At 43.9% G+C, this 22,275-nt stretch overlaps 1 protein-coding gene across 1 annotated transcript in view; it reads left to right on the top strand.

Moving 5' to 3' along the window:
- LOC126363134 (CUB and sushi domain-containing protein 3) overlaps positions 1-22,275 on the top strand; it is a 513,579-nt gene that overhangs the window by 409,639 nt on the left and 81,665 nt on the right. Inside the window, exon 6 of the mRNA XM_050007939.1 lies at positions 2,784-2,906. Within this exon, the coding sequence (XP_049863896.1) occupies positions 2,784-2,906 (123 nt within the window). The remainder of the gene's footprint in view (positions 1-2,783; positions 2,907-22,275) is intronic.

Raw genomic sequence — 22,275 nt, 5'->3', positions numbered from 1 at the left:
AATAAATCTGTTAATTATTTTCCTTTAATACGTGATATACTGTGTAATTCAGTCCTTACGTACTGCATAACAACAACTACACTATGTGATCAAAAGTATACAGACACCTGGCTGAAAATGACTTACAAGTTCGTGGCGCCCTCCAACAGTAATGCTGGATTTCAATATGGCATTGACCCATCCTTAGCCTTGATGACAGCTTCCACATTCGCAGGCATACGTTCAATCAGGCGCTGGAATGTTTCTTGGGGAATGGCAGCACATTAATCACGGAAGTCGGCGTTCCACACATCCCAAAGATGTTCTGTAGGATTCAGGTCAGGATCCTGTGCAGGCCAGTCCATTCCAGGAATATTATTGTCGTGTAATCACTCCGCCACAGGCTGTGCATTATAAAAAACTGCTCGATCGTGTTGAAAGGTGCAATCGCCATCCCCGAATTGTTCTTCAACAGTGGGAAGCAAGAAGGTGCTTAAAACAACAGGCCTGTGCTGTGACAGTGTCACACAAGACAACAAGAAGTGCAAAGCCCCTCCATGAAAAACACGACCACACCATTATACCACCGCCTCCGAATTTTGCTGTTGCACTACGCTCGCTGACTGATGACGTTCACCGGGCATTCGCCATACCAACACCCTGCCTTCGGACCGCCACATTGTGTAGCGTGATTCGTCTCTCCATACAACGTTGTTCCACTGTTCAATCGTGCAATGTTTACGGTCCTTAAACCTAGCGAGGCGTCGTTTGGCATTTACCGGCCTGATGTGTGGCTTATGAGCAGCCGCTCGACCTTGAAATCCAAGTTTTCTCACCTTCCTCCTAACTCCCACCGGCCGCCTATGCCGAACGGTTCTAGGCGCATCACTCCAGAACCGCGCGACTGCTACGGTTCAGGTTCGAATGGGATGGATGTGTGTGATGGCCTCAGGTTTGTTAGGTTTAAGTAGTTCTGAGTTGTAGAGGACTCATGACCTCAGATGTTAAGTCCCATAGTGCTCACAGCCATTTGAACCTAACTGTCATAGTACTTGCAGTGGATCCTGATGCAATTTGGAATTCCTGTGTGATGCTCTGGATAGATGTCTGCCTAATTACACATTACGACCCTCTTCCACTGTCGGCGGTCTCTGTCAGTCAACAGACGAGGTCGCCCTGTACGCTTTTGTACAGTACGTGTTCCCTCACGTTTCCCCTTCACTAGTACATCGGAAACAGTGGACCTAGGGATGTTTAGGAGTGTGGAAATTTCGCGTACAGACGTATGACACAAGTGACACCCAGCCACCTGAGCATGTTCGAAGTCCGAAAGTTCCGCAGAGCGTCCCATTCTGCTCTCTCACGACGTCTAATGACTACTGAGGTCGCTAATATGGAGTACCTGGCACTAGGTGGCAGCGGAATGCACCTAATACGAAAAACGTATATTTTTGGGGGTGTCTTGATACTTTTGATCACATGGTGTACAAAAAACAAACGTGGTAACAATTAGTGACGTTACCAGCGTAATTGCATCTTTAACGAACTTAAATTAGCATTGTAAGTACACATTTATAGTCTTGAGAAGGGCTATATTTCAAATAATTTGATTCAAAGCAGTAGCAAAAATATAGACGAAAGGCAAAAACACTTTCATAGTTCAAAATGTTGCAAAAGACACTGTCATCAAACGTCTCCGTCGGAATTACGAGCATTCAGGACATTACCACACCATGGAGAAGTTCGTACTTCTTCGTCCGTAAAATATAAGTTCATTTTTAAGACAATGAGAATTTTGCTTGTGTGCTTGACATGTCATTACTTGTTCTTCATTCATATATACAAACACACTCGTACATCAGTATCACATTTTGCCAAATCGTTATGGAGCTGTTGTGCTGGGCACAGAAGCCGCTGGCCGGAAGTTTATATTTCATCACCAGTCAACGCATTTATGTCTCGTTATATCTCAGTAATGATCTACGAACTGTGAGACGGTGATTCTGTTGACTGTGGTACTGTGTCTGTCATATGAGATTGTTGCACTCAACGTGGCTTGCTTGGTGTTTGCCAGTTAGTCACTGCATATTATCTGAAGCAAAGCGAGAAGTTAAAAATAGATATATCGAAAACTGCTCCAAAACAGATGTAGTTTTCATAAAATTCACAAGACGAGATTAAATTTCGTTCAGTAACAAAAACCTTTATACAGAAATAGTTCCATTTTTACTAACATTGACCCAGTTCTCTGAATAACTCCATAGCGCAGTTCACAGTTGTGTGCAATCACACTTCCATCAAGGGGTTTATCTAAATACGGTACGTTCACTGTCATTCGCCGTTATTTTTCATTTGTACCTGACAGAAAATCTGTTTAAATAATGGCAATCAGGAGTTGCGGAACAGCTGAAGTCGCTGAATAAAAACACCACCATCCCTTCCTTTTAAAAAAAAGAATTAAGTCTTTTTGTACATTTCTATTACTATCGTATCGCATTAGTGACAGTATTAATGGGATTATTAATTTTTTACTCTTTCCGATAGTTATAGATCTCCTGATGCTTTACAAAATCTCCAGTCAATGCGGACGTCTATGCTGCACACTTCCGTATCATACGCGTAAATGGCAGAGAGACAATGGAAAACAATTTCCACTCATTTTTTGCGACGAGCACCATTTTGGCTGCATTATCATCACATTCGCCTCCAAACTAAAGCACGTGTGACAAATTTTTGCACATAAAATTCGTTATGTTCAGTATTTACTTAGACAATTTCTTATTGTTGGGCGTGTTTTGTTTCAGAGGAGGGCGTAACGAAGACGTTCTCGTGCGCTCGGATGCTGGTTGGGCAGTACGTGTTCCTGCAGCTGGTGGGCGTCGAGGGGTCGCTGTCCGTCTGCGAGGTGGAGGTCTTCACGCCGGAAGGTAAGGGAACGGCTTCACGCACCGGAACGCCGTGTCCTCGAACAACAACGCCAGGGACTGTGCGTTTATACACCACATCGCCACAGCTCATAAGAACCCCCATAAGTCAACCCATTTCTTCAAGTACAATAATCGCAAGCACAATGACTGAAATTCAGGGATCCGGCCGTTGTGGCCGAGCGCTTCTAGGCGCTTCAGTTGGGAACCGCGTGACCGCTACGGTCGCAGGTTCAAATCCTCCCTCGGGCATGGATGTGTGTGATGTCCTTAGGTTAGTTAGGTTTAAGTAATTCTACGTTCTAGGGGACTGATGACCTCAGAGGTTAAGTCCTATAGTGCTCAGAGCCATTTGAACCATTTGAAATTCAGGATTTATCATGAATAAGAACATTTAAGAAGAGGGTATACAACTTGCGTCCGAACTTCACCTCACGGAACTGCGAATTGGATCATATTGATAGGCTATGTAGCGCTTGACTAGGAATTTAGCATATGTTAACAGGAAGGCGCAACTGTCAACCGTTTACGAGAAAAAAGAGTTTGAAAATTTGAGGCTTGTTTATATACTTCGTAGGGTCGCTACAATGCAAGAAGCCTGCTGACGATAAAATCTTCTCGGGTTGACAGCCGAGTCAATGGAGAACAGCACGCTGACTCGGCTGCCAACCCGAGAAGATTTTATCATCGAGATTCGCCGAGAAAGCCTGCGTTCTCATATATTAACTTACTTTCATAAATGCGAAGTTTCTGGGTCGAATCTCGCCACTGTCACCTTTTTTAATCGCATCTAAGTATAACAACAGATTTATTACAGCTAGCAAATTATCAATATTTAATTATTCATTTACTACTTTTCTAACCATTATCCTGAAAAAAGGAGATAAATTTTTCTTCTGAAGGAGATTAGAAAAACAGGCTACACAGGAACTTTAAATGAAATTACTCTTATCATTTTGTTTATACTTTTTTACTTATGAACCACTGCACGAATCATGATGATACTGATCGCAGAAAAATGGAAAACAATAATTATTTCAACATACAGCACATGCATGTACCTCTAATTTTTCCATATCCATTGTTTTTCCAATGTGTCGTAGTAAAACAAATTTTGTTTACATTCGCAAAGAGATCTCGGTCGTCACATAATTTAGTGGTGTACCACCGATGTCGAACAGTATCACCGAATATTGGTGCATACAGCACACAAAAAAGTAGTGCCAGCAGTGTGATTCGATCCGGAGACCTTGCGCTCCTGAAACTAAGCTTTTACTCACAAAGTATTCATTAACATTGTTTAATTGGTGACAAGTCAGCGATCTAATGGCCCAAGGAATGGCTTTCAAACCTCTTATAGGCTCCTGAGTGCTAAAAGATTTACTTTCAGAGTCTCAGTTGCACACATTATTAATACTTTCGATCACTCAGTGATCCTCCTGCTATCTAACTTCAAAAAATAAAAATTGTCTCTCGCTGCCTCAGACTGTGGAAATGTACGTCTTTCAAACACAGTTACGATATCTCTCGCGACTAGATGTACATTATCAAAATTTTTGCAGGTTACGCAGAGAAAAATAGTATTTAGTTTCTGAAACTAGGCCTGAAGACCATCATTGAAATACCTGAAGTACTCATTATTGATAATGCATGCAACTGGGACAATGAACATAAATATTTTAATACATTCTTAAATTGTCTTCTTCTGTCTACACTTTACTCTTCATTACTATTGTTAAAATAGTATCTTTAATTTAGTCTTAGGTCAAACTTTTGGACTTTTTTTCACATTTTACTTTCCATGCTTCCCATCACGAATTAGGTTTCCGGTTCCTCCACTACGCTCTAGTAAAATGCCGGCACAGTTCCTTCATCAAAACCGACGCTTACTCTTCCTCTAAATCTTCTAAAAAATGAGCTTAAGTTTCGTCTCAATGACCTCGGTGTCAGCGGGACGTAAAAGTCTGTCAGTAAAATATTCTTTTCCAGTTTATGTGCGAAATGTCGTATACGACCGTGGGTACAAATCACTAAAGGTCAATGCCGTTGCTCCACGGAAGCCTGTCAAAATAAGTGGTCTTCGCGCTTCCAAGGCCTTCTCGTTGACGGGTTTACAGTTACCACAGAAGTGACGGGGACAACTGAAAGCACCGAGGCGAACACGGCGCCATGAGAGATCCAATAGCACTGCGTGCGCTTTGCTGGAATTTTACTCTGGGGAAAAAATTTGTATCCGCACTGGTTCCTAGAAAGATACATCTAGTTTAAAAACCGCCATTTCGCCCTAACTTCTGACACCTTTTTCTTAGCCTGATACCCAAAAGAGGAATTATTATCACCATTATAGCGAAGTTTCCCTAGCATTATGAGTGACGTTTGTGGTTATTAAGCTTGTGCTGCAGAAGCTAAGATATTGGGAAACCAGGGTGCCACCAACTAATAATGACAAGTTGTAGCTCTATTGCTTTAAGTGACAATTGTAGTACATTCAGAAGGCTGTTCGGCTTTTGTTGACATTCGCAGAAACGCAGTATAATAGAATCATTATCATAAACGCAGGTTTCTGCCTTTCTTTTAGTCAAGATTTAGTCGAGTAGTTAGAACGAAAGAACACGGACAAAACTCCGTATCGACTACAGGATCAACTGAGGTAAAGCACTTGCTCTGTGTATGTTGGGGGGGGGGTTGAGGGAAGAAATCATCTGCGCTCTTGTCAACGTTTAAGGCCGCTAGGAAACCGTACTGAGAAAAGAAAGTATTAATTGTTTCGGCTGATTTTTCATTATAATGTCGCCTTGAGAGCGGCGACGTTAAAAAATTCCCGTTCAAGGAAAATAATTCATTTTTATCTATGTTTTCGTATTGCATTTAGCATGTAGGTTTCAAACTATGGGTATCCCGATAGACATACTTCCCGTAAAACCAATGGGCTCTTCTAAGCAATTTATTGTCGGCAGCTGGTCGGAGTGGCCGATCGGTTCTAGGCGCTCGGTCGCAGGTTCGAATCCTGCCTCAGGCATGGATGTGTGTGATGTCATTAGGTTAGTTCGGTTTAAGTAGTTCTAAGTTCTAAGGGACTGATGACCTCAGAAGTTAAGTCCCATAGTGCTCAGAGCCATTTTTTGTTGTTTGCTGGCAAATAATGAGCAAGTGACGAACATTGCTATGTACAAGCATAGAATTTCATACATTGTCAACAGAGCAATTCGTCTACGTGTCTAACACGTGGCAATAAACCATTCAGGTAATCAGGAGTGAAGAAGACACCCTCTATTCTAGACAGGAAATTTATAGGGGTGTGGTGATATTATGCTCCTAGTGGACGGTGGCTGGTCCCTAATCTCCACTCTATTCTCAAACACTTTAAAATGCAACGAGACGAGATTCTTTTATTTACAGGATAGTAAAATTACGTTACAAAATGTATTTAACACTCTAATGGATTCTATACGGGACTTCAAAAAAATGAGTTACACGTTATTATGGCGGGCCAAGTAACTTTTATTGAATGCTGCACCAAACTTCAAAATGATACAGATGCATGACACTGCTTTTCACAATAGCCACCAAAAGTATTCCCATTCAGAAAGATCTACAAACTGATATGAAACTACAAGATCGTCTGCATATTGGAATTTACGGCATATGAAGTTCGGCAGGACTGCAAGGTAGAGGCTGAATAACACAGCAAGAACAGAGACTTGAGGCAGGGCATTATTGAGCACATGCCATCTACTCTTCTTTTCACCTTGGTGTACTTTAAACTGCCGAGCGGTTAACATGTTGCTTAAGACGTTACCTAGATTTTTACAAGATACTGTTGTCAAAAACAGCTTCATTACACTCCGTGAATATTTTAAGACGCAGTAACTTAGACGTAATGCTTGTAAAACAGATGTACGAGTATACCTTTCCATCTCTCTAATCGTCTATCATCAGCAAAGGTCAGCCCACAGTTTGGCCCTCTGAGCACAGTCAAATAAAACGATAAGCCAAAATAGCTTGGTGTCACATTAGACAGGTCGGTGACATATCATAAACTCTAAAAAGGTACACACACGAGTCAAAATGGTGAGGAAGCTGCCAAGTAGAACATGAGGAGCAAATACATCAGTCCTCCGTGAAGCATCCCTTGCGCTGATAGGCTCTGCAGCAGAACATTACGCAACAGTTTGGCCCCGCAGTGCCCGTATGATGGAAACTGGAGTTCATTTGAATACAGCTATGAGAACCATTAGTGACGCAGTCAGATCTATACCTACATGCCGGCTGCCAATACTGTCGAACCTCGCTCGAGCTAACCTCCGAAATGTGTTCTCCACATCCTTTGGCAGCAAGATTCTAAAAATGAATCCATCCCTCCTCACGAAGACTTACTTTCGCTGCCTAGGAAACACCTCAAATCCAGAAGATTAGCATATGAAGAAGGAGTCCAAATGCTCTCCATTTGGTTGAACCGGAACGCTGAACGGTAAAGGGAGTAGCCAGATACCAAAACCGGGAACTTATTGACAACCCAGCTGTTAAACTTCCACTTTTTGATTATCCTAGGGAGTTATGGGTGCAGCTTAACAGATACTAGACTGGAGAAGGTGTGTGCAAATAAAACACCTAAGAGTGGGGCTTGTGCATTGTGGTGAGAATCAGACAATCAGCCACACTGTACGCAAATGAGTGGCCTAACAGGGGTTTCCCTAGGGGTATACAGTCTGTTCAAAATGTTCAAATGTATGTGAAATCTTATGGGACGTAACTGCTAAGGTCATCAGTCCCTAAGGTTACACACTACTTATTATAAATTATCCTAAGGACAAACACACACACCCATGCCCGAGGGAGGACTAGAGCCTCCGCCGAGACCAGCCGCACACTCCATGAGTGCGGCGCCTGAGACCGCTCGGCTAATCCCGCGCGGCGGTATCCAGTCTCTAAATGAAGCAACCGACGAGGCTCTCCCCCAGATAGAGTGTTCTGACACTCATGTCTAGTCTGGCCTGTTCAATGTTTGTAAGAGGTCTGTTCAAAAAATTCCGGAACTTCGTCCACAAAAATTTTCTACGCTCAGCTTTTGCTTATTGTGCATAGACTCCTTCGAAATACTCTCCTTCACAATTGATACACCGCTCCCAAAGCCGTTTCCGCTTCCTGAAGCAGTCTTGGTACGCTTCTTGTTGGATCGTGCCGAAGTGCCGCTGCGAATTTTCTCTTATCTCGTCTGTCGTTGCAAATCTTCGTCCTTACAACGGTGTTTTCAACTTTGGAAGTAAAAAAATGTCCGCAGGGGCCATGTCTGGGTAGTACGGAGGATGTGGCAACATAAAGATTTTGTTTTTTGTTCAATAGTCGCGCACCAACAGGGATGAATATGCGGGTGCACTATCCTGATGCAAGAGCCATGAATTGTATCGCCACATTTCAGGCCTTTTGCTTTTCATATTTTTCCTCGCAGGCGTCTCAACACGTCCCGACTGTACCATCGATTAACAGTTTGTCTCTGTGGCATGAATTCATGAAGAACTAATCCTTCAAAATCAAAGAACACTACCAGCGTGGCTTTGACGTTTGACCTGACCTGACGAGCTCTTTTTGGTCTTGGAGAACCTTTCCCGACCCATTGTGAAGATTGAACTGTGGTCTCAACATTATAATCGTAGATCCATGTCTGATCACCAGTTATAATTCCCTTAAGGAATATCTCGTTCTTATTTGCGCGATCCAAAAGCTCTTTACAGATTGCGGGGCGAAGATCTTACTGGTCTTGACTCATGCCGTGGGACGAATCCTGTATGAGGATTTCATGACATGACCCAACAGAAATGTTACATTCTTCTGCAATCGCTCGGGCCGTCTTCGATTGCCACGCACAATTTCGTTGACGTTCCAAATCGTCGTCGGTAGACATCGAAGGATGTCCTGAAAGAGGGACGTCTTTGACTTCAGCCCGGCAAGTTTTAAACAGTGTGAATCGTTAGTAATACCGAGTACGGCGTAATCATTCATCACCGTAGGGTTTCTGCATAAAAAAAGGTATGTGAAATATTACGGGGCTTAACTGCTAAGCTCGTCAGTCCCTAAGCTTACACACTACTTAACCTAAATTATCCTAAGGACAGACACACACACCCATGCTCGAGGGAGGACTCGAACCTCCGCCGGGACCAGCCGCACAGTCCATGAGTGCAGCGCCTGAGACCGCTCGGCTAATCCCGCGCGGCTTTCTGCATCATTTGGTGTGTTTTGTAAAGGTCTTCTTGAGTTTCACGCAAAATTTAATGCAGACGTGTTGCTCATCTAACTCTGCCATCTCCAAGTTCGTAAACTATACGACACAATGTTGTACTCAGTACAACACTAAAAAATAACTAATTAACATACAGTAATGGCACTGCGGGCAGTTACACATTAAGCATAGGGATACCAACCGCATTTCGCTCCAACACACCACTGGCTCGAAATTAGGAATGTTCCGGTATTTTTAGAACAGAACTAGTATATACTGTAAATAGTTGCACATGTGTGTTTTCCTTGTTTAAACATGTATTCAATTTGTTCTTTTAATTGATTCCTGTAACGATAAAACCCAAGTCTCTATAATGGAGGTGGTCGAAACGGTCTATCAGTCGTTCAATTATAAATCCGTTTTTTGTTCACGGAGACATTCGGGAATAGCTGTGTGAACGGCCTCATGTGTCGAAAACCTGCGATTGCTGCTCAGTTCCTCGTGCGGTGAATGTCGATGGCCTTCCTTCCCGACTGGCATTACCCAAGTCTGCTAGACCTTGGTCAAATTTTTGTAACCATTTTGAAACATCCCCTTAGAAAAATTACTGAATTACTGTGCTGATAAACCTCTTACGTTATTTGATTTTCATACAGCTGAGCAGAACTGAACGTACTTAGACATTTCTCTCTTTACTTATTCTATACAACACTAAACTGGCACACAATATTTTTAGCACAACGCAATCTGACTTTCAAAAAATCCCTAAAAAAGATTGGCCTTGACTAACAATAACCTATACCTTTCATGAATCACTTACCTCGCAAAAATCTTTGTTACTCGAACTACTGCAATCCAGCGAGCGCCAATACTGCCAGCTAAATAAAAGATTCTAACTACTGAAGGCATTAACTACTGATCGGCATAGTTAGCAAATTAAAGATTTTGGTAGAGAACAAACAACGTATTTACCTTAATAATATTCAAAAGTCATCATATATATATATATATATATATATATATATATATATATATATATATATATATATATATATATATATCAGTTCATGATATACGTATTACAAATTTACTCTTTCTCATGGACACACGTCCAGATCGTCGGCTCTCAAAATTCTGCCATCTCTCTTCCCACATCCACCACTGCTAGCGGCTCACCTCCAACTGCGCAACGCTACGCGCTTTTCCCATCCAACTGCCCAACACTACAATATTAAAAATTCCAACAATGCAAACCAGCCACAGATTGCACACAGCACAGTCAGTGATTTTCATACAGAGCGCTAGATGGCGTTACCAACATAAAAACCTAAACAGCCTATTTACAATTTCACTACATCTGGAAGCGACACTGCATTTGGTCTATATACCAACAGAATTTCACGGCGAATCTGTGTGCAGCTCTAACTTTGAAGCACGTCTCCAGCTGACGCACCACTTCATTCACACTCTACGATGCTCCTGCTAATCGTACCGCAGCAGAACTCTCTGCGGCAAACCCGTGACAGGTACTCGCTTCTGCCAATGCGCCACTCTTTTTGCTCTACATATTTAACTTCTTTCCTGGACTCCCACCGTATTGACTGAACCACTGTTATGTTCCACCAAGACGATGTCACTTTTCATACCTAAAATCTGTTGTTGACATTGTGGGGAACCAGAGCATCACAACACTGTAATTTGAGCTTTGATGCTGCAGCAGGAATAAGTGGGAATAAATCTTATAAGATGACAAGAGAGGAGGTGGCGGTGTTTTCGTGGTTGGTTGATGTTAGCGGATAGTCATGGTGGATCATCATAGTAAATTGGGGTCGAAATTACAGAAGGGAAAGGAATGAGTTAGATTCCTTGCGCTAGATATATCTCATAACATACAAGGTGTTCGGAAATTCCCTTTACCATCTTTTACAAACTTCCAGCTGCACTACATAGCGTCAAAGTTGTAGACCCCGGCGCCTGTATGTGTGTATTGGGTGATTCTGTGATAATGTTGCAAAGTTTCAATGATGATGTAAAAGGATAAATGTGCTAATTTGGGGTAAGAGTTCCTGGTTGGGAAACTGTTTTGATACCTCTAACAGTGGAATACATGCACCGGTGCTGTTTTTGCCAAGAACGTAAGGTATGCAACTTTCAGAGGTGGTAGTATTGACGAAAACAAGAAAAAAAGCCTTAAAACATGGGCTCTACAACTCATATCTGAATAGCTATGAGCACTTGTTCACCTTCGCTAGTTTGAAAAACAGCTCCTCTATTGAACAAGTGCTCATAGCTATTAAGGTATGTATTTTAGACCCCTTGTTTGATAGATATTCTTCTTGTGTTGGTCCATACTACCACCTCTGAAAGCTACCTACCCTACAATCTTAGCAACAACAGTACCGCACATGTATTTCACTGTCAGAGGTACCTGAACCGTTTTCCCTTACAACTTTCGACTCGTTCGTTTCCGGTACTGGGATCCTTACCTCAGATTGATACATTTATCTTTCTCCATCGTTCTTAAAAATTTGTAACATCCTCACAGAATCACCCTGTTTATACATACATTTACAGACGCCTGCGCCTATACCTTTGACGCTCTGTAGCGTAGTTGGATGACGTTTGCGGATACGGTTTCCTATTCAAAATATTATGTTGTCACTCCCCTCTATAAGTCCTAGATTTTGTAACGGGAATTTTCAAACACCCTTATAGGCACAGTATCCTGTAGGGTTAGGTGGATGAAGTTTTACGTGTGAGAAAATGGAGTATCTTGATGTCATAGGAGGGAATAAACTAGTACAGGAGCAACATTATACATATTCAAAATGATTTATGGTCCATACAAATAAAACAGTCGTAGCTCTCTCGAAACCAATCTTTATGCAGGAAATAGTCAGTGGTATGATAGTCTATGAGCAAAAGACAGGAGGTAGGAAAGGAATTTAGCAAGTTGATAGACGATGGTATTAGTGACGCTGCATGGAAATTGTAGGCAAGACGGAACACATGTTATTCGAACAAACACAGTGATTGCATAAGGGTAGGTGGTGTTGGAATGTGACGTTATACGTAGGAAGGCTACAGAGGAAAGAAATTTGGTGGTAGTAGGTAATTTTAGTGAGTGGGATTAGTGGGCGATTATATGATACTGAGGTCCTAACTGAGTTAATGAAGGAATGAGTTAGATTTCCCAGTGTAATTGTCGTAGCAGATTTCAGAACTGGATATGATGTGATGATAAAAGTTTCCTTTCGAGAGGATACGGAGCAATCAGATGTGTAAGGAAAGACTGCTGAGTTCCGAATGTTTCGTCAAAGATACACCAACACTTGTGAACGACTGGGTGAGGAGGGCTATTTGTTTTGCAAGTTAATGTGGATTATGATAATGGACGCATGAAGTATTGGAATATCGACAGGCGTCTGTAATATTTGGGTCTTCCGACAAGTCGCAAATGGACACAGTGCGTAAGTAGCACAAACGTGACGAAAGAGAGCGAGAGAAATGCAGTTAGTAGACATTCGCGTTCGTGCTGTTTTCTCCCGTCATGTGTCATGTATAAAAAGACCGACTGCTTAGTAATCACTCAGCGAAGTAAGGACAACATTCCCCGGGTCTGGGGAGACGCAATTACTTGGTGCTCCGCGGAGACGTCCTCGGGTCTCCGGTGCACGCAGTGGGGCTCTCTCACTGCTGCGTGCGCTAGAAAGCGCTGGCTGGTTTCCTGCCCTTCATCCGCATTAATCTACATCCGCTTCGCTTCCCATTACTTTTTCTTTCACTTTCCTTTCCCTCCTTAACGATCCTCATGATTACACTCGTCCCTTCATTAGCCGGCTGCGGAATCTCCCTTTTCCTCTCCTACCTCTTCTAAGCTGATATTATCGTCCTCCGACGGCACGCATTCCGGAAATTCTTGACGTCTTCTTCCCCCGTCCGCGGTGACTGGTCCTTTTGTTCGCAGCAGTTCTGCGCAGCTTGTTTCGCCGTTCTAACCATCCAGAAGCACTCGGTTCCTCTCTTTCTCCTCCCACAATTACGTTCTTGGAGTACTGCTTCATTCGGAAGTTGGAGGCAATCCACGTGGTTTACTGCAGCAATATTATTCCTCCTTCTTTTGCATATTACGCTGTATGCTGTATCTCTTAGGAACTTTCCTCATTTACTGTTGTGTTCACTCCCATACGACGGCTATTGGAAATTCTTTGCAATAATGGATGGATAGAGTGTATTCTGTTTGTGAAAGAAGATTGCGGTATCGACCAGGAACGTGTACATAGACTCAGTTCACAGGCCCTGGAGAGCGTATCGGTACCGACCGACTGCCATTGGCGTCGTTAGAGGCGGGATGGAGGGGCGTGACGTCAACATATGTCTCTCCCGGCCGTTGTCAGTTTTCGTGACCTGGAGCCGCTACTTCTCCGTCAAGTATGTCCTCTACTGGCAACCTGTCCCAGACCTACCAACAATGAGAAATCCTTGTGAGTACCGTGAATCGAACCCAAGTCCTCCGCATGGCAGTCACTTAGTGCTGTTTTCTCCTGTCATGTGCACAAGAAGATCGGTTGTTTAGCAGTCACTCAACGATGCAAGGACAACATTCCCCAGTTATATGGAGGCGGATCCCAGCAAGTTATACTTGATATTTAATTATATTTCTGAAGCATGCGACGAAAGTAGCTGATCATTGCACTATATTAGCTCTGTTTTCGCAGTCTGCATGGTGCGTAAAGATGTCGCGCTTGTTGGGACAATCAAAGAGAATAACAACAGCCGTGGTAGAACTATTTACCTGTTTCATATACATGATGTTCGGAAATTCCAGTTACAAACACCTAGATCTTGTGCAGGGGTGTAATTTTAATACAAACCCGTGTCCGGAAACGCCGTTTGAAAACATATCTGCTATGTAGGTATGTAGCAGGGTAGTAGTGGCGGGAGGGGGGGGGGCTGGGAGGGGGGTTACGTCGGATGGGCTGATGTCATTTGACGTCTGTCCTTCCTCTCTGGCCCGGTACGAGCCTCATTCACGTGCCTGTGATTGTTAGAGCAACACGGTTTAGTACACGTTTCCAGAATACACCGACATGATCCTTGTGGATGGCGAAGCTCGCGGTAATGAAAGAGCTGCTCGTCGCCTTCATCAGAATCGACCTCGACAACGGCGACTCTGTCACGTACCCTTTTCGCCACAACTACACAACGGCTCCAAGAAACGGTACCTTCACCGTAAGCAAGCGTGTCTGTGGTGTTCCAAGGGGACGTCGCTCACCCGAACTGGAAGACGCCGTACTGCATCATGTTCAAGGGAATCCGTCAACAAGTACACGAGCAACTTCTTTGGCTGTTAATGAATGGAATTCTAAGACAAGTAACGTACTGAGTCACGCCTAATCGATTACTTGTAAAAGTGGTTGCGTTACCTACACGTTTTCAATTGGTTGTAGCACGGAAACGGTACGTTTCCAGACGTGTCTTCCATTTCATAAAACTCGTATTATGTACCCATTCCTCTTTACAAGTCCTAGGAGTTTGTACGGGAATTTCCGAACACCTTGTATGATCACTAGTTTTCGTATCAGTGTAATCTCACAAATACAGCGCGTGCGTACTTAAATATACGCATCTACATTTTGCTTGCGAACCTAAAATCACTCCAACCCAGAATGCGATGCCAGGTACAATGGCGAAACACTGCAACCTGACAGTGAAAATGAATGAACCACAATGTTCGAAAAAAGTCCGATCCTACGACACTGATGCCAACCAGTAAATAATTATTCGTCTGTTCCCCTAGGAATGAAGCTTTTCATTATTATGCAGAGTAAAGTTATATAATAGCTGCCAAAACCAGTACTCCAGCAGAGAATTATAACGGAACACTGCTGGCATCATTCGCCACCTTGTCTTTCAAAGGGGAGAAACAATAAATGCTGAGGCGTACGGCACCATAGTGCAGTCCAGTCATCTCTCTGGACACTCTGTGACCAGAATCGTACTGAACCAGAGGATAACAGAGAAAATACTGAAATACTAAACTCTTTTTCCAAAACTTTTTTACAGAATAAGATCGAACTTTTGTTCCTTCTTCAAATCGTCACTCGAACAACAAAGTGACATATACCGAAATAAGTGACCAACGGACAGAAAAACAACTCAAACCGCACAAAAGAGCAAAGACTAAAAAAATCAGCTCGCTCACTGAAGGAAGGCCACTGGACCTGTCGGGGTACCGGTTCGATTCTACACTGAGTATGCGAAAGAACTTGCCCCTCTCCTCCAAGCGGTGTACTGTAGGTCTCTAAAGGAGCGAAGTCTTCATAACATTTGGAAAACACTACGAGTGATTCCCCTCCTCAAGAATGGTCTTCTAACATACGCACAAAGCTACAGACCTGTTTCTCCGACATTAGCCTGTTGTAGAATTGTGGAACATGTTTTATGCTCGCTTATTATGACGTTTCTGAAAACGAAAATTCCTCTGTAGCATCGCTTCCTAAAACAACGATCGTATGAGACCCAGCTCGCTCTCTTCGTCCACGAGACGCAGAAAACAGTAGATACAGGCGCCCAGGTAGATACTGTGTTCCTTGACTCCCGAAAACCGTTCGATACAGTTCCTCATTGCCGCTTAATGAACAAAATGCGATCTATGGAATATCAGATCAACTGTGTGACTTGAAGAGTTTCTAGTAAACACAACAGAGCATGTCCTTCTAAATGGAGATAAGTCTTCAGAAGTAACTTCTGGAGTGCTCCAGGGGAGTGTTGTAAGTCCATTACTCTTCACAGTACATATAAAGGACGTTGGAGATAACGTCTGGAGTTGCTTGAGGCTCTTCGCGGATAACGCTGTTGTACACAGTGAAGTCGTAATGCCAGAAGATTGTAGCGAAACGCAGCAAGACCTGCGTAGCGTCGATACTTGTTGCAGTGAGCGTCAACTGATCCTCAACATAGGCAAATGTAACGTATGCTAATACATAGACAGAAAGACCTATGATTGAAAGTACAGACTGAATTACAACTCTACCCCACTTTCTTCTCAACTATAACTTCCCTTTCACGTCCTTCTACTCTTATAACTGCATTCCGGTTTCTGCATAAGTTGTAAATAACCATTCGCTCCAGCTATTTTATCTCTGATACCTTCAAAATGTCAAAGATTGTAGTCCACTGCACGTTGTCAGAAGATTCCTCTAAATCTACAAATTCTATAAACATTGGTTTGCCTTTCTTCACCTTATCTTCTAAGATAAGTTGTATGGTCAGTATGACCTCGTGTGTCCCAAGATTTCTCCGGAACGCAAACTGATCTTACCGTGCTTTTCCATTCTTCTGTAAACAATTCATGTCAGTATCTTGTAACCATGCGTTATTATACTGGTGATTCAGTAATATTCATATCTGTCAGCGCCTTCCTTCTTTGGAATTAGAATTATTACATCCCTCTGGTACTCTGAGGATATTTATCCTGTCTGTTATATCTTGCACACCAGATGGAATACCCGGCTGCTGTGGCCGAGCGGTTCTAGGCGCTTCAGTCCGGAACCGCGCTGCTGCTACCGTTGCAGGTTCGAATCCTGCCTCGGGCATGGATGTGTGTGATATCCTTAGGTTAGTTAAGTTTAAATAGTTCTAAGCCTAGGGTACTGATGACCTCAGATGTTAAGTCTTATAGTGTTCAGAGCCATTTGAACCATATTGAACCCTCTTACCCACATTTGACCCCTTCTTTTGACATCTGTGCGATAGAGGCCAGAACCGCGTTGAAATCAAGCAGTTTTCTTATGTATGGCCGATGGAAACATTTCAGATACATCGCCTCTGGGAGTGGTGTGAGGGCATTAATGAAACCACATAGTTCGGTTTCCGGTCGGGGAGATCAGCGTCTGACGCTATCGCCCTTGCCGCGGAGGTCTGTGGCTCAGCCCCGCACAAATACATTGTTGGCATCATGGTGGATATCAGCGGCGCCTTCGACAATCTGTGGTGGCCCTCGCTCTTCTCTCGCTTGCGAGAGAAAGAGTGTCCAGGGCCGCTATATGGTTGTTTTAGGAGCTACTGTGAGGGAAGGGAGGTCTGGCTATCGTCCCCTAGCGGGAGGGTTAGAAAGCAGATTACAAAGGGGTGTCCACAGGGCTCTGTCCTTGGGCCACTCTTTTGGGACATAACAATGGAATCACTCTTAGAAGATCTGCAGAATAGCGAGGATGTGCTAGAGGGCATAGCCTACGCAGACGACCTCCTTCTGTTGGTTGGCGGCCGCAGCCGCGAAGAACTGGAACCGAAAATTGAGAGAGCAATATCTATCTCGACCACATGGTGTCACAGAACAAAAATGACTATATCACCCAGTAAGTCTACATATCTGTTGCTCAAGGGACAACTAGTTAGGAACCCGACAGTGAGAATAGACGGCTCGCCAGTGCTTCGGCGACGTGAGGCCCGGTACTTGGGCGTAATCGTCGATGAGAGATGGAACTATACATCGCATGTTGACACAATAACACAGAGATCCCTAGAAACACTGAATAAACTCATTGGCATAGGACACAAGCGGTTTCACTTACCACCAGACCTAATCAAACTATATCATAACAGCATACTGACCTCCATTGTGGGATACGCGTCAGGAGTCTGGGCTCACAGGCTCACGAGGGTCATGCCTGCCATGGCCGTGAGGAGAGTGCAGCGGAATATGCTCCTGCGCTCTGTAGGAGCATATAGAACAACACCAGGGGGGGCGCTATTAGTACTCATGGGGCTGTGTCCTCTGGACATTAAAATAAGAGAACAGGCGGCATGGTACTGGGCCAAGAAAGGCAACAGGGATAAAATGATAGAAATAATGGGGATCTACACGGGCTCTAAATCGGAAATTAGAAATAGGGGGGAAGAACTTTGGCAAGAGCAATGGGATGCGGACGACACAGGTCGGAGAACGCATGAACTGCTGCCAAATATCAAGGAGCGCTTACAGCTCAGATACTTCAAGCCATCAAGAGGACTTCTGCACTTCCTCACTGGACATGGACCCTATCCAGCATACTTATGCAGATTCGGGAAACGGGCTACACCAGCGTGCGACTGTGGGGCCCCACAGGGCACCCCAGACCATGTGGTGTATGAGTGCCATCTCTTCGACGAAGTAGCATCACAACTCAGACTCCAACTACCAAATCAAGACACGTACCACTTACTCAGGCGCGAGGATCACTTTCAAACTTTAAATAATCTTGCGAATGAGATCTCGGGCAAAATATTAAAGGACTTTCTCAGGAACAACCAAAATTAACCCGAAATTGACAAACACCTGACCAGACCTAAGTGCACCCGTCCCTTTCCGCCGGACGTGGAATTGGCCAGCCGTTTCACGGCTGGGATCCGCCACGCTCCTGGACCAGGAGGAGGGTGCACATTTCTACCGGATTTGACCAACACACTGAAATTGACAGTAGCGTAGGAATAGGTTAAGAAGTAGGATAAGTTAGGATAATACCTTAGTATAAACTGCAGCGGTTCAAACGTCTTGGGCCAGCCCGGTGCCAGGGGCATGCCCACTGGACTCAGCCCAGTGGGCCCGGCCACAAACAGTAGGTTTATACTCACGCTGGCACGTGTGTAACGTTGCAGTTAGGTTAAGTAGGTTAATACTAGAAGTAGAAATGCCCATAGCGAAAATAAAAACTAACACTAAAAAGTAGGTAATAATATTACGTAATGAAAGCTGTAGTAACTGTATTATTGTATGTAAGCAAAGACCCACTAATGCTTCAGGTGGTGGGTTATTCTGTATCATAATATAACATTGGTTAAAATAAAGATTTTTTTTTTTTTTTTAAAAAAAAAGAACCACATAGTTCCTTGGGGCGGTTGATCCCACACATCTAGCGGTCGGAAACGACAGTTCGCTGTGCAGTGAGCAACAGGATGAAGTTCTTGAGAGTTTTTGGCCCTGTGGACACCTTCGGAAGTTTTAGCCCTTCTCTAAGGACGTTGTGGGGCTACATCCACATTGAACGTGGCCGAACCGCTTTGGAGTGCAGTACGGCTGCAATATTTGCTCTCGCTTACAAGTTGGAAACACCAGAGACCACTGAAAACCATCCACCAAAATTTTGAACGTGATCCGTAGCATCAAAGCGTACTTATGCTTTTTCAGCCCTACTGGCGTGTTCACGCGGATGTGCCGCATTAACGTGTGCATGAATAAAACGGCAAAGAGTCCCTTTAACGCCCCCGTGTTCAGCAACATCCTCGGTGCTATCCACGGAATTTTGATGAGCGCGTTACAAATGCATCTTTCAGAAACTTTAACGCCAATTCAGCCTGACGGCTGCTCTAGCGCCTGAAGGTAGCCAAACCGCACAAAAGGGCTGTCGAAGCATTGTCTGACCCTCAGGCGCCAGTGCAACCGCCAGGCTGACTCCGTGTGGAAACTTTTGAAGGTCAGACAATCCTTCGACAGTCCTTTCGTGTGGTTTGGCTACCTTCAGGCGCTAGAGCTCAACAAAGTTGCATGGATGCTTCCGACGGTGTTGCCGAAATCAGGTATCTCAGAGAAGCCCTTTACCATTTTATTCACACTCATGTTAATGTTTCACTCCCACGTCATCACGCGACAAAAGGGCTTAAAAGAGGGGGGTTGAAAGATCATAAAGACCTTGCTGCTTCGGATCACGCTCCTGTTTCGCCGAATGGTCTTCAACGTTTCCTAATGGTTCCAACCTGAACGCGAGAGCAAAAATTGCATCGCGCTACCCTCCAAATGGGTCCGATGATGTTCAATGGTGATTCAACGGCAAATGTTTTTAGAGAAGCGCTGAAGCGTCCAAAGCCTTCAGTAGTGTCAAAAGCTGTCATGGACATCTTCCTGTTGCTCATCGCACTGCCAACTGTCGTTGTCGACCGCGAAATGTGTAGGAATCAACGCACCAAAGGAAAGGGTAGTTTTTTGGAGTTCTCTATGCCACCCGCTGGGCATTGTCGTGTCGATTCTGAGCGGCTATGTATCTGAAATGCTCCTCTAGGCCATCCATACGATAACCTTGTGATTTCAACCTGGATATCGCGAATCTGACCTCCATGGTAGAGGCGTCAAAAGGAGGGATGAAACATGATTAAGAGGCGCTGTGATGATTCTCTCATCGTGCGATATGACACTGGTGGCGTTGAGTAGAATTATAGTGAATTTCGGTGCTAGTGCGACATGAATAACCCACCTTACATGTCGCATGAACTTATGAGCTGTGGCCTTTTCTTCGCCATGTGTCGACACCTCGGTGTTCGGAGCGTTGCCGAGACCGGTTTTGAGTCGCAGGGCGCCAAGCATTTTCACCATTACAGAGAAAGGGTGCAGGCACCTTTGAGTCAGATTTCAAACTTATGCGTCACACTGGAAGACAGTTACGGGGTTTCGAAAAAGTGTACCTATAACTTTTGTTGTATAGGGTATTTTCACTTTTCTTCAATGATTTTGAATATCTCATGTATTGTAAAAGGATTTCTGCTAGGCATTGTGGTTTTGTCCATTTGATGCTGTGCTGTCTTCACTATTTCATCTCCCCACGCTATCCATTTGTCTTCTATTACGTTCCTTACCCCTGTTTCAGTCAATGATTGTCAGAAGCACTCTTTGAAACCGTCAATAACTTGTGGTTCTTTTAGGTTACGTAAGTCCGATCTCATTAATTTCCTTTATTTGTAAAATATACATCTGTGAGTGTTCCTTAGTAATGTGTACACTGACACCAAAAAAATCCCAACTCCAAAAAATAAGTATCGTAGAGTAATATAATTTCGGAAATATATGTGGCTAGGAAACATATTTAAGTCATTAAAGTTGCAAGATAACACAGTGTTATGTAAGTGCAAGAACAGCCACCACAATAGTGAAATTCTGGTACATTAATAACTGTTGTAGCCACCAGTATGTTGAATGGAAGATTAGAAACGTGCGTACATTGTGTCGCAAAGGTGCCAGATGTCAGTTCGTGGCACGAAGGTCCACACCTGCTGCACTTTGTTGTTCAATAGAGGGATGTTTAATGCTGGTTATGGCTGATGAAAGATTTGTACTCCAATGATGTGGCGTACGCGCTTGATTGCAGACAGATTTGGTGATCGAGCAGGCCGAGGCAACATTCCGAGAGTGATCCTGCTGTCATACGAAATAGCACCCCAGATCATAGCACTAGGTGTAGGTTCACTTTGTCTAGGCAGCAGACAGTTTGGTTGCAGGTGCTCACCTGGCCTCTTCTTAACCAGCACACGCCAGCAACTGACACTGAGGCAGGAGCGGCTTTGATGAGGAAACACAACAGAGCTCCTCTCCGCCCTGCATTGAGCTCTCCGTTGAAGTCGCAAATGGAGGTGGATTGGTGTCAGTGGAATGAACACTACAGAGCGTCTGGCTCGGAGTTGTCCTTGAAGTAAACGATTTGTTACAGTTCTTTGTGCCTACTGCTGTCCGAATTGCTGCTGCTGATGCAGTACGATGCATCACAGCCATACGTCAAACGCAATGGTCTCCCCTCTCGGTAGTGCCACGTGGCCGTCTGGTGTTCGGTCTTCTTGGGACGGTATCTTCCAGTGACAATCGCTGCCAGCAGTCATTTACAGTTGCTATATTCCTGCAAAGAATTTCTGCAGTATTGCAGCCGTAATACACGACTCCATTAAAATTTAATGAGTTGCTGACAATGGCGTCTTTGTCGCCTTAACGGCATTCTTGGCTAACCCCAACTCAACCACATCCGCTCTGATAGATAACTAACGCTGATGACCGTTAGAGCGCGTGTTTAAAAGCAATCTGATTTGCATCCTCCTAGAGGCGTCACTAGCGCCACTCCTTTTTGAAGGCGCGAAATTCCAATAGACGTCGTCTTTCAGATGAAGAAAACTTTCGTTTATGTCGTACAACTCCTTGGCGTTGGGCCTTTTTCCGTCAATCTACACTACTGACCATTAAAATCGCTACACCAAGAAGAAATTGAGATGATAAACGGTTATTCATTGGACAAATATATTATACTAGAACTGACATATGATTACATTTTAACGCAATTTGGGTGCATACATCCTGAGAAATCAGTACCCAGAACAACCACCTATGGCCATAATAACGGCCTTGATACGCCTGGGCAT

Source organism: Schistocerca gregaria, chromosome 1, assembly GCF_023897955.1.
Source record: "Schistocerca gregaria isolate iqSchGreg1 chromosome 1, iqSchGreg1.2, whole genome shotgun sequence".
Lineage (NCBI taxonomy): Eukaryota > Metazoa > Arthropoda > Insecta > Orthoptera > Acrididae > Schistocerca > Schistocerca gregaria.
This window is presented reverse-complemented; position numbering and strand designations above follow the sequence as displayed.